The sequence below is a fragment of the Eschrichtius robustus genome, chromosome 2 (assembly GCF_028021215.1).
Source record: "Eschrichtius robustus isolate mEscRob2 chromosome 2, mEscRob2.pri, whole genome shotgun sequence".
In the NCBI taxonomy this organism is placed as follows: Eukaryota; Metazoa; Chordata; class Mammalia; order Artiodactyla; family Eschrichtiidae; genus Eschrichtius; species Eschrichtius robustus.
Genome location: NC_090825.1, coordinates 29,206,915 through 29,220,487, shown reverse-complemented (window position 1 = coordinate 29,220,487; position 13,573 = coordinate 29,206,915). Strand labels below are relative to the sequence as shown.

The 13,573-nt window shown below is 38.4% G+C and overlaps 1 protein-coding gene across 1 annotated transcript in view; it reads right to left on the bottom strand.

Moving 5' to 3' along the window:
• The window catches only part of SPEF2 (sperm flagellar 2), a 174,551-nt gene extending 161,263 nt beyond the window's left edge, over positions 1–13,288 (bottom strand). The window contains 2 exon segments of the mRNA XM_068535229.1: positions 2,371–2,473; positions 13,122–13,288. Coding sequence (XP_068391330.1) covers positions 2,371–2,473; positions 13,122–13,179 — 161 coding nt within the window. The 5' untranslated portion in view covers positions 13,180–13,288.
• Positions 13,289–13,573: the final 285 nt, after the last annotated feature.

The window sequence follows — 13,573 nt, the reverse complement described above, 5'->3', positions numbered from 1 at the left end:
GAATTCTTTCAGAGTTAGATGAGTTATTCTTAGGATTAAGTAATTCCCAAAGCAAATAACTTCAAATTATTAGCAACATAGATTTAGTTTACTGTTAACATTTTAGACTAAAGACCCTAGAAAATATTACACAAAAATCCCCAAATCATGAGCTCTGGCACTAGCTAGCTGTCTAAAAAACAGGCTTTACAAAGAAGGGTCCTTTCCCCCACTAAATACACTATTACAAAGGTCAGATCCACAGATTTACTAATTCTTGCCTTCTTTAAAATACCATGTGCCCTGGAAAAAATGTGGGTTGTTCCAGGAACTAAAGATGGATAGTATTTGGTTGTCAGGACAAGTAGGTCCCTCTCTCCATGTTAAGAAAAGTAATGACTCAGTGGAACAGAAAGTGAGTCCTCTGCAGTGAGTGAAGGGCAGGACTGCTACACATGATAATACTCAGGCACACACCTGTGCAGGGGCGGGGCAATACCTGGCATGAGGTTGTTTCATCCAAAAAGGGGCTTCTTTTTCTCTGCACAGAGGTCTCTCTGTTCACTAAGACCTGTGTCTTCACGGTTACCTCCATCCATATGGGGTCTCTATTTCCATTTCACACAAAGGCCTCCACGGCCTGGCTAACAAGAGCCAACTTAGTACACGTGAAATACTGCATGCATGATCTGATCAGTATGGTTCTTTAAGTTTTCTGTACCGAACCAGATATACTTTCTGAAATCATTCATTTATTTAATAGAGAAACATTACTGTGTGCCTGCTATGGTCCAGGGACAATGCCTGGAGCACAGAGAATAAACATACTACACAACTTTGAGCAACTTTGCAATCTAGTTAAGGAGTAAACATTCATATATTCATTATCAAACATTATTTGGGCTCCTTCACATGGCAGTAACTCTGATAAGAACTGACATATAACTAAACGATTATAACTTAATGTGATAAAAAAGGGATGTCCAAAGTGTTATTAAAACAAAGAGAAAAAAAAAAAAGAGGAAAAGAAAATTAAATCTGCTAGGGGACCAAACACAGTTTAGAGAAGGGGTGTATTTTTAGCTGGATCTTAAGGATGAATAAAAGTTTCTCATGGTGGAAGTGAAGGACGAATGTTAATATGCAAAGTTGCAAGGCATAACAAAAACACATGACATGTTTCTGGACCAAAGCAGTTTATGTTAGGGCTCCAGACCGGTGGAAAAAAGGTCAATAGAAACTCTCTGAGGAAGCCCAGATGTTGAATTTATTAGACAGAGACCTTAAGTCAGCTATTATAAATGTTAAAAGAACTAAAACAATCCATTTTTTAACCATTAAAAAAGAAAGTATGAGAACAACATCTCAACAAAAATAGAATAAAGAAATCTAAATTATAAAAATAAGAACCAAGTGGAATTCTAAGGTTGAAAAGTACAATAACTGAAATGTAAAAATTCGCTAGAATAGCTCAACAGGAGATTTGAGTTGTCAGAAGAAAGAACTGGTACACTCATAGATAGATCAACTGAAATTATTCATAGGAGAAACAGAAAGGAAAAAGAATGAAGAAAAATGAACAGAATCTCAAAACACATAAACTCATTCTAATCATGAGAAAAAATATCAGACAAATTCCAACTGAGGAACAATGTACAAAATACCTGACCAGTTTTTAATTTTTCTAAACTGTAAAGATTATCAAAAACAAAGAAAGTCTGAGAAAGTATCTCAGCCAAGAAGAGTCTAAGGAGACATGGCTATAAAATATAATGTGGTATCCTGGTGAGATACTGGAACAAAAAAGACAATAGATAAAAATTATAACAAATCTTTGGTACAAAATGTACCATACAAATATAAGATGGTAGCAGTAGGGGAAACTGGATGTGAACAATATGGGAACTCTCTGTAGTATCTTTGCAATTTTTCTATAAATCTAAAACTGTTCAAAATAAGAAGTTTATTTTAAAAAATCAACAAAGTCTCAGAGACCTGGGGGATACTGTCAAGTATACCAACATACACATAGTGGGAGTCCCAGAAGGAGAAGAGAGAGAGAAAGAAATGGACAGAAAGGACTTTTGGAGAAATGATGGGTGAAAGCGTCACAAATTTGATAAAACACAGGACTGCAGGAATACAGAAGATATTAAAATGGGGCCCATCTAGAGATGAGGGCTTGCTGCAACCTTATAACTTTCTCTCCTTTGTACTCCTGGGACAATGAAGTATGTATATGTGAGGAAGCAACAATTTCCATACCAATGGATGCTTGTCTGGTTTAGGGGAATCTTGTGATAAATGATTCTTTAATGTTAACTTTGGGCTAAAACCATCCAAATGCCAAAGGAATTGACCTTTTTTAAAGTAAGGAATAATCTCACTAACCTGCTTTCTGAAAATTCTGCAAAATCATCCTGAAGTGCAAACTTGTGCAAAACTTCTCCAATTAGATAGCCATTGGAAAATGCCTTTGCAAATGACTTGGGACCTGAATTTTAGAACGTAGAGATTAAAAAAGGTAAATATAATGTTGTACATAGAGCTTATATATTTTCATTATATACACATAGAGTAAAACTTCATAATTTAACTTGAACTCAAAATGCCATGAAAATACTTCTAAAAACATCCTGTAATAACCAAATGAAAATATTGAAGTTTAACAGTAGACATCTTATAAAGACCCCTGAATAAATGTAGATCAGTACTTGATAACATATGACATTTTGAAGGAAAAGACAACTTTTGATCAAACCAAACAAAACACAACCAATAAAACATATAACCTTAGATCTAAAAACAAACCCTCAATATATTTTATAAAATTATACTCTAATACCTTAGTTATCAGTAAAACCTGTGGATGATGATTTCATATTCTGGCCAGGTAAGGTACAATCTAACTTCTTTAAACCTCAAAACTTAATTTTAACCATTTTGCAATGGAAATTTTACAGAAATCATCTGCACCTTCTTAAATAAAGCCTACTGAACATAATGAAGGTTTTCCTTGTTGGCTCCAGGGTTTACCCCAGTCTAGTTGGTGTTCTGTGCAATGATGGAGAAGCCCAGAGGAAGACAGACTTTGGAGCCAGAGATATCTATGCAGAAATCTTGGCTCTGCCTTTTACTAGCTGTGCAACCTCTTCCAAGCTGCTTAAGCTTCCTGAGTTTCTGTCCCCTCATCATATCTATATCTATCTTGGAGAGCTATTTTAAAGATTAGAGGTAATGTATGAGAATTCCTTGGTACCATGTCTGCTACATAGTATGCACATAATGATGAGTGCAGAAAAAGAAATTAAGTGTTAAACAGAATTTGCTTTCTTTAAAAATGTCCTTAGTTTGGGGTCCCTTGTATTTTTCTTATGAAGTGAAGGATATAGGGTTACATGGTATTCAAGAATGATATACAAAATCGACACATAAAATAAATATGTATAATAAATATCATAGGACAAAGCCATCATCTCTCAAATGACTTCAAAATCATCTGAAAATCTTCAATGTATTTCTATCAGAGTCCTTTAGGCAATAGCAATACTAAATATCTATAAAATAGTATATATCATCACAGTATCGCAAACTCATTCATACTGAATTATCCTCTTTTATCTCTTTGACTATTAATAAGGTGGCTATATGAAAATGAAGAAAAAATAATTTCTTTATGATTTGTAGAACTGATGCTTGGTGCGTGGTTGCAGGGAGGTGAGTTGAGTTGCTCCGTAAAGGCCACTGTACAGAGACCTTACTCAGAAGACTTCACATTATCATAAGACTCTTGCATATTTGACACCAGCCCACAATTTTGCCCAAAGCTTTCCTAATATCTGTTCTCAAAGTATCTGATACTCAATAATACTCCAATTCTTAGGTTAAATCAATATAATTATAAAGTAGTTTAAAAAGATGTCAACTCTTCTCACTGATTCTGTTTACTTGGGGTGAGCCCCTAAGCTATCTAGCACTAGAATCTATTGACTGCCTTCTGGCATCATACAGCAGTAGTCTTGGAAGCAACTGAAATCCAAATAGCTCCTTCTGCCCCCAAAAGGCAGAGGTGTGCCATCTCCTCCTGCTGAGTCACTGCAGATTTCTCCTTTCCTCAGAGACTCACCACTGCTGGCATCCAACGCTGTTCCCTGGTTTTCGGCTGCCACCACTGTCCTCACTGTGCCATCTGGGCTGCTCTGGCTGTGCCTTGCACCTCTTCTGTCTGTTGCTTTCTCCTTTCTGCTTCTTTCCTTTCTCTCTTCTATAGCCCGTCCCTATTCTTAGCTTTCTGAAGTGCCATTGGACATACAGTCATTGTCAGACTATGGATTCCTACTAAAAATCTAAAGACTATTATTTTGTATTCAGGGGCTACTGCTATGTCGCCTTTGGGTGGCCTCGTTCCCCCACTCTCACCGGATTTTGCACTTTGCCTATCGTTCCTGTTGACTGAAGACCTGAAATCTAGCCTGTGAATAACTGGGGAATAACTGTATCTTAGTCCATCACTCTCAATTTATCAGGCAAATGGTCTGTAGCAAACTCTTTGCTACAAAAAGTCACTGGAAAAATAAAATCATAATTCACTTCTTTTGAAGTGGCAGGACTTATTAATAAGGCAATTCTGATATGGCTAAAATAGGGGTATTTTGGATATAAAGGTCAAAGAAGAACAGTAAACACATTATTTCACTGTCAAGTAGTTTACTATAAATAAGTATGAAAGCATGTGTCTGCAGCTCTGTGTGTATTAGACACTTTCAGATCTTTTTTCTTTTTTTTTTTTTTGCGCCAGAGGAACACAGAAGAGAATAATGAGTGAAGAGCTATAGCAAACAGCAAAAGTAACAGAGAGAAAACACATAGAAAAAATGAAAGAGGAGGAAAAAGAAGAATACATGAAAGAAATCAGATGAAGAAAAAGCAGATAAGCCAGGAATATGTAGATTAAAAAGTATGGAAAGGAAGATAAGAAGCCAGAGAGAGAAAGAGAAATGGAGAGAGGAGAGGGGAGGGAAACAGTAAGGAAAAAAGAAAACTCAAAGGAAAGATTATTTTTTTCCCTTTGGTTTATCAAATTTTCCATCCCAGTAAATGTTCCGGAATACCATGACTAACTTCATGACGGCCACCTCTGTAAGTTAATTTGCACTCACAACTGGAATTACCTACAGGAAGGAAGAGGTGGGTTGACTCTAGGGTAAGGAGCAATGCAGAATATGAGAAATACATGAACCAAGGGAGCCCAGTGACGTTCTTCACCCTGAGCTCTAAAATGATCTACATCTGGGAAACGTTGTTCAGCAGCCACTCAGCCATGCCTCCCGTCTTCCAAGCCTCAGATCTGATCCCCATCACTAATGTTTTCATTTGCTGAAATCTTTAATGTGGGCCTTTGTCTACCTTAGGCTGGGACAGAGGGCAAAATGGTCTATGTGTTTCTCCACCTGAGCCAGCTGGACAAAGCACAAAAGAAGATAAGCCTTCTACATTCCAAATGGTAATGAGGAGAGCACAGGCTCTGGAGAAATATACTCCAGTCTGACTCTTTGACCATTTATAAGCCCCGGGACTTTGGATAGTTACACAGCCTCAGTGTCCTGTCTTTAAAAGAGAGAGAGTAATGGGCTCTACCTCCTGAGAGTTGGTTTGAGAATTAAATGAGATAATGGCATGTAAAGTGCGTAGCATAATTCCTGGCATATAGTAAGTGCTCAGTGATCATTTTATTGTTATTATTACTGCCTCCTAATCTAAGACAACAGGTTATATCAATTACACAATTGTTGAGCTCAGTAATAGATCCTCAATGACTACAGTACAAACTTATTTATTTAAAGGTAACTCAGTACTCAGAGAACAAATATTTGACCCTATCCTTAAATTCAGATACAGGCCTACTCTTGGGGCCAGATAAGCTATAACACTCTCGCCAGTCTGGGGAAGCACATGTAATCAAACATAGTTGATTTTTACAGCAAACCATTTGAGTGGGAGAAATAAAGACAAAACGTAGCCTCACAGAATTTCTGGTCAAGTTTTGCCACCAAATGACTCAAGAGATTTGGGGATTTGGGGATTGTAGACAAGGGGCTATAGACCTACACATTCTATGCTAAATGTCCTTTGCTCCTTCTTCACTAGAAGATCAAAGACCTAGCCTAGGTTATCAACCACATTTTAAAAGCCAAGCAAATTTACTTCCATTTGAGAGAGAGAAAAGCAGCTGCTGGTGGCTGGGTACTGGCCTGGCCCAATTAGGCCCTGGTGTTCCTAGGAGTTGGCCCAGCACTCACAGCTAGACCTCGGCCTTCTCCCGCTGAACATAATCAATTTCACATCACACCAACACCAGACAAGGCTACACAGTGACCCTGATGGATTAAGACAAAAACAAAATCTCTCTGTAATCATGTCTGAACTCAGCCCGAAACAGTATTGGCCAAAACACAAAAAATGATCAAATATTATCCCCCTATTCTGACTGATATGAGTGGCTGCTGTTTTTTCTTTTTCCTTGCTTTGCTCTCCCACTTCCTAGATAAGTTTTTTTTTTTTGTTTTTCTGTTTTTTAATTTTTTTAATTTATTTATGGCTGTGTTGGGTCTTCGTTTCTGTGCGAGGGCTTTCTCTAGTTGCGGCAAGCGGGGGCCACTCTTCATCGCGGTGCGCGGGCCTCTCACTGTCGTGGCCTCTCTTGTTGCGGAGCACAAGCTCCAGACGCGCAGGCTCAGTAGCTGTGGCTCACGGGCCTAGTTGCTCCGCGGCATGTGGGATCTTCCCAGACCAGGGCTCGAACCCGTGTCCCCTGCACCGGCAGGCAGACCCCCAATCACTGTGCCACCAGGGAAGCCCCCCTAGATAGGTTTTATTAAGATATCCAATCATAGAGTTGTCTATGCTCCCTTTACAGGATCCAATTCAGAGCAAAGCACTGCTTCCTTGAGCCCTCCCCAAGAAACCCCTAACACAAACCCAAATGCTATAAGGGCTTTCTAACATCCTCTTCTTGAGATGCCCCACAGTTCCTCATGGTATGTGTTGCAACAAGTCAGTAAACTCAGTTTTGTTCAACTACAGGTGTATCTTGTGCTCTTTGGCTGGAGGACATTGACAATTTCTTTTCTTCCAGTACCAGAATAGGATGATCAATTTTTATAATTTTCTCCTTTGAAGACTTCATCATAATTCTCAAGATTTACTATCTGAAACAAAAATCTCAATTGCTATATTATATAACCTTCTTTAATGGTTAAAATTTTGGGTGGCATTCTTGGAACTTCATATCTTAAAATTTTGACATTGATTTATACAACAGTCTTCTGTTATTAGATTTGTTGTCTCAATTTCTAGTCAACAGAGGCCAAATTTCAATCAAGGAAAATGCTGCTGAACTAACCAGGAAATATCAAATAATTTGTTACATTACATGACAAACCATGTATTTCCTAATGACCCTGAAAGGCTAAAGTATGAGAAAATGTGTGGTTTAATAATACCTGGGGGAAAGAGGAATGAACTAAAAGTCAGCGTACTCAGAATCTGCTACTAACTTTCCACTACCTAGTTGTATAACCCTAAACAAATCTCTACACATATCTGATTTGATTTCCTCATGTGCCAAAGAAGAATTAAATGATGTCTAAGATTCTTTTTCAGATCTAAAATTTTATGTCTCTATGATATGGTAAGGTCACAGGCTAATAAAATGTCATTACAATACATTATAAAATATGGTATATAATAAATATTCAATAGGATTTTTTGATATCTCTATTTTTTTCTTAAAATAAAATTTGGTACTTTTGAAAAAGTGTGGACATAAGACCTTTAGTAGTGTACAAGGGAACCCAGATTAAGTATAGTTAGTGCATAATGGGTTAGTTAGTCAGTGCACAAGGGGGTCCAAATTAAGGATGTCCCTAAAATTTGGGACATCAGTAGAAAATACCACTCTCTAAAACAAAAACTACTGAGATTTAATACAAAAGGACAAAATTAGCCACTACGGAAACCCACTTATAAAAAAAAAACCAGTTAACAAGGAATATAGGCCATCTCTCAAAACTCACAATAATTTATCTATTTAAATTTTTTACGCATCATGTAAATGATAATCTTGAAATGTATTAGTTAAACTTATTCAGAATAGAGATATGCTGAAATGGAAGAAAAATACACAAATATCATAATTTTAGAAGCTTCTGTAGTAGTAGTAACACTGGAAAATATCATTGAACAGTATGATTTTCCCAAGCACTGAGGGAAGAGAAGGAGGAGGGAATCTGACTTTAATCTAATCTAACTTAATCTAATCAAATCTAACCACTCACTGATATCTAGATAAAATATCTCTAGAGCAGAAAAGTAAAACACATCAAGTATTAGCTTGATTTGAGGATTCTTTTGGTAATGTCTAATTTCTAACTGTCAAGGAGCAATCTGATCTGTAAATTTGGTCTCCTCCTGAGTGTACCAGACCACCAAGACTTGCATTACGTTCCATTGCCAGTATACGTTATTCTGCTGTCCTTTTCCACATGATGAATTGGTACTGTAGCTGATAAAATCAGCAGAATGTAATTTCTGTTAGCATGTGACAATTCCTAAGAAGTTGCTTTAAGTAATAAAGCAGAGCTTCTGAAATCACGAAGGTGAGGATCAAAGCACCCAGGGTGACATTTTCAAGATGAACAAATCCATAAGGTTCAGTCAAAAACAATACTTTACCCTACTTTTGTCTCACTCATACATTCTCATGTAATAAACAATTATTTACTAAGTGCCTATCATGTGACAGACACTATAATAGACATAATTCTAAAGTGAGAGGCAGAAAAGTGGTTGAAATAATATTTGAGTATCTAGCTCTAGTATAGATGATAGGCACTGTGGTAGATATCTTCCATTTGCAATCTCATTAGATACCCTCCCAAATATATAGCAATTATTATTATTACTTCTCAGGGTATAAAATTGGGACTAGAGATCATTATTTATAATTTGGCTACTACAAAATCAAGACTTAGGGATACTAAACTTTATTAACTCAGTTTTCTCTTTATTGGTTCCTTGTTACTACTGATAACAATGTTTAAGACTATTGAAACAATAAAAGTATGCATAATAAGGTATTTACAATTTTCAATATAGCTCCATCCAGAATCCAAAATAGTATGGACTGTCTTACACAACCATTTTTACAAAGAATCTGATCTGTTCAGTACATGGAATTCAAATGCTTCTACTCATTTGTGGAGAATGTTTAGTTATGACATTCTGATGCCAGTTTCCTCTTACAGTGTATTCATAGGCGTTTTGTAAAACAGAGGCAATGCTTATTCTTGAAAATAACTGAGAGTTTGTAAAGAATTTTACAGCAGATCTCTTAGTAACATTATTCTATATTGCTTATTTTTGTTATAAAAATAATTGCTTGAATTTCAGATGTGATTTTGTGTTGAACAACTTTTTGTATTTTAAGACATTTCATTAACATATACATCTAAGCATTATTTTCCAGGACAAACGGTTTAGTTAAACTTAACTCACTGGAGATCCTTAGCTTTAGTAACATAGATCTGAATCTTCAGGTGTTGACACTAATCAAGCCTCTGGTGACTCCCAGAAACCTCATTAAGTGGAGGGAGACCATTCTCAATTGAGGATCATTGAAATTCATTTTCTTACTGCTGATATTCAGGGTAGTCCAGACAATGCAAAATTCAACATGAGATGCTTTACCCAAATTGACTTCTACCTTTCAGAATAATCCAGAAATCAATCGGCTTTAGCTACCTCTCCAATGACAGCAGTGCATTCACTTGGCATTCTCATTCTGTTTTCTTTGTCCCAGCAAGAAACATATGGACTGAACCACTTTTTAAAAACACCAATAAATCCACCTTTGCCATTTAAGCATGTAGGAATTAGGTTATCCCCTGTGAAGTTACAACATGCCTGGGTGGTTGAATTTCTGTACTGCTTGTGATTTCAAATTGAACAATAATCCTCATTAAAAGGAGCTCAGATGAATACATTTGGGAGGGTAAATTTTTAAAAAAATATATTCCCTAAGCATAAACTCTAATATATAATACAGTGCCTAAAAGCACTAGTCAAAGATGTAGCTTCAAATTCTAGTTCTAGGACCTACTAGATGGGTGACCCTGAACAAATTACCAAGCTCACTCAGCCTCTTTTACTCATCTGTACAACTGGGACAATGCCTCTTAGAGCTTTTTTAAAGATTAAAAAAGAAAACCTATGTAAAAGGCTTAGCACAGCGCCTGGTGTAAGTACCTAAGTGCTCAAGAAGGGATAACTTTTATTATTCTTCTTCTTCCATTTATAAACTTTATTAGAGAAAATAACTCTTATGTAACCCTCCAATACTTTAAGATACTTACTATATTTCAACCAAAATGTTAAACCTCTTTTTCTCCTATTTCGTCATGTGATGTTTGATCTACTTCTTTGATTTTATATTTGTAAGGCTATACTGTATTTTCCTTTCAAATTATAAAGGCAATACAAGCAAAAAGCCAAATAACACAGATGTATAAAAAAAAAGCCAGCAATCTTCTTTCCCAGGGTAACCAATACCAACACACTGGTTTATGTCCTTCCACACTTCTCTCTATGCTTACACAAACCACAAAATGAAGAGTCCCGTGTATGTCAACAGCCCAGTATATGCCTCTCTGCACTTTTCTCTCACACATCCTCATGCAACAATGAAATTATATTGGTTACAATAAGCTATAACTTTTGTGTTTTACTTGAGCATTCTTCAGGTGAAAAGTTATAGCAACTACCTCATTTGTTCTAACAACTGTGTAACAGTCCATTGCATTATCTACCCAAGTATTCTGCTACTGAAGGGTATTCAAACTGTTTCCATTTTTTTTTCTTTTTTGCCCCTACAATCCATGTAGCAATAAACATCCTTGTTCAAATGTCCTTACATATTGGTGATTTTATTTTTGTATGATAGTTTCTGTAAAGTAAGATTTGGCATTTACTATGTCTCAGGGACTATTCTAAATGTTTTACATTTATTGTCTCATTTAGTCTTGACACAACTCAATGCGATATTATTATTACCCTTATTTCGAATATCATAAAATTTAGGTAAATAAATTGCCCAAGGTCACTAGCTAGTAAGTGTGAATAAGTGATTTCAACCTAAACAGTCTGGCCTCCAAATCCTTGCTCTTAACAGGACCCTTATCCAGCAATTGCCCAATTACTTTCCCCAGAGGTTGTACCCACTTAACAGTCCTTCCATGAGAGTTCCTCTAAACCATTCTAAGCCTTCCATTGTACACCATAGGATGGCTTATCTAATGACAGAAATCAACTGGCAGTGCGCTTCTTAGGTGCACAAATCCTATCTTGTTTGTTTCCAAACACAGTTGAATGTGTGCCCTACAGTCAGAAAAGCCTTTTACAATATGGAATTTGGTTACTTAGGGGATTGTCTCTCTCTTTTTAGGCTCCTCTTAGCAATTGGGATCAAAAAATGAATATGTATTGCTAGTGAATGGGATGCAGAATACTGCAGCTGTCTCTGCTAACAGCTTCCAGCGTTATGCTTCGGGAAAGCAAACACTGGGAATTTTCCATTTATAGTTTATGTTATTTAAATTCTTACTTAAAAATTCTCCAGTCTTTTAATATTCACGGAATGAAGTAATTCTTCCTCCTCCTCTCAAAGCCAAAATTCCCAAAATGATTACAATTAGAATGGCATACTACTGTTTTTATATATTTCTTATGAATTTTATTTACTTTTCTCAAACGTGTTTCAATATACAACAGAGTCTTAGGGACTTGAGCAAAGGGTGCGGTTTTTATTAATCAAGTAAATAAACCAAATTGAACTCAGCAATTTGTAACTGCTTTTCTTCGCAAGAGTATATCTTAAGGGCATGTTATTACATTTTGGCTCCTATGGTGAGAAAGAAATATGAAAAGAAAAATGCTAAACGCCATCCTGAGATCAGCATCGTATTTTAGGTGAGGAACAGTCAGAGACACATGGGATGATCATAGAATCCTGGGGGAAAAAATTACTGCGGTTCCCAGGGCTTGTGCCGGTGGTGGTTTGGCAAAGAAAAACTCCGGGTTTTATGCCTCAAGAAAGGCAACTGGAGAAGCTCCAAAGTTAAAGATCTTAAACGCTGGTAACAAATACTGTGCGGCTGCAGAAACACTACTGATCTAGCAAATTCTGTGGATGACTTAAGACTTAAGGTTGAGTTGGCACTATTGCCCCTCTGGTAGCAAGTTGGCATTATGCAAGGATGAAATGATTCGGTCTGAAAACCTCTTGCTTTGAGCAAAAACCGTACCAGCTGGAAAATGAACTAAGCCTTAAGAGACAACAGAAAGAAGCTGAATGGGGTGTAGTGCTATTCTGGAATTTTGGCTGTCACAGAAGGTGCCAACATGTAAAACTGCCTCTGTGGTTCTGAGATTTAGAAACTTGGGGCGGCAACTTCATGGCTCGGGTAAAATCAGGTTAGTGAAGAAGGTCAGCTTTGGGAAGAGTGAAAAGTGGTCAGAAGCAGCTAATGTGTACATTTGAGCTAAGACTGCTGAAATTTGTAAAAGTTAACATATTCTGCATTAACTCATTTCACACACCCTCCTCTCCTGCGAGGCAGTTAGGTATGGCAGGTATGACTGGATCTATTTTATACTGGAGGAGACACACTGGAAGAAGGAGAGGGTATTGTAACTTGTCCAGGGGCACACATTTAGTAGCGCGGTAGCTGGCTTTCAGGCCTCATATTTCGTTGGCTTAGTAGCACACCACGCTTGAGTGTGAAAGGAGCAATGTCAGGGCCAGACGATAGAGTCCAGAAAATTCTTCTCTCCAAAGGAGCAAGGGAGCCCTCCCTGAAGCCTCTGACGGCTGAGCACCACGGTAGGTCAGAACCTGCGGGATTGGGACCACCGTGCTGATGGATGACGCTGAGCGGCAGAGCCGAGGCGGGAGAAGCCCTGCAGCGGCTGAGGTGAGCCGGAGCGGGCGGCTAGCGCCTGCCCCGCCACCTTCCATCAGCGCGCCGCGCTCCAGGCTCCGCGCCCCGCTCGCCCCCGGCCCGCTCTCCCCAGGCTGTGACACTCACTCACGGTCTGGGACACCTTCAGCTCCTGGTTGAGCCACTGGCACAGGATCTCCGACATGCCTCGGCCCGCGCCTCCCACCGCAGGCAGGTGCCAGGAACGCGCGGGAAACCCAGTCCTCCCGCCCGCGTCCTCCTGTTGCCAAGGGCGACCCGTTGCTAAGGAAGCGCCTCCAGGCCGGAGCTAAGGGAAAGGCTGGGAGAAGAAGGGCGCCAGAGCCCAGCCGAGGAGGACAGAAAATCGTGACTTGCCCCCTGCTGGCGGGTAAGACCTGGATGTGCGCAAGCGCAGTGGGCTTCGAAGGCCGGAAGACGGCGGTGCGGACCCTCGAGAGCGCTAAGTTAGCAGGAGTGGGTTGGGGAGGGGCGAAGCGGGGAAGCTAGTGGATTAAGCAAGGGGTTCTTGGACAAGCAGAAAGAGAAGGAAAGAGGCTTGATTGAAAGGGAATTTTTTT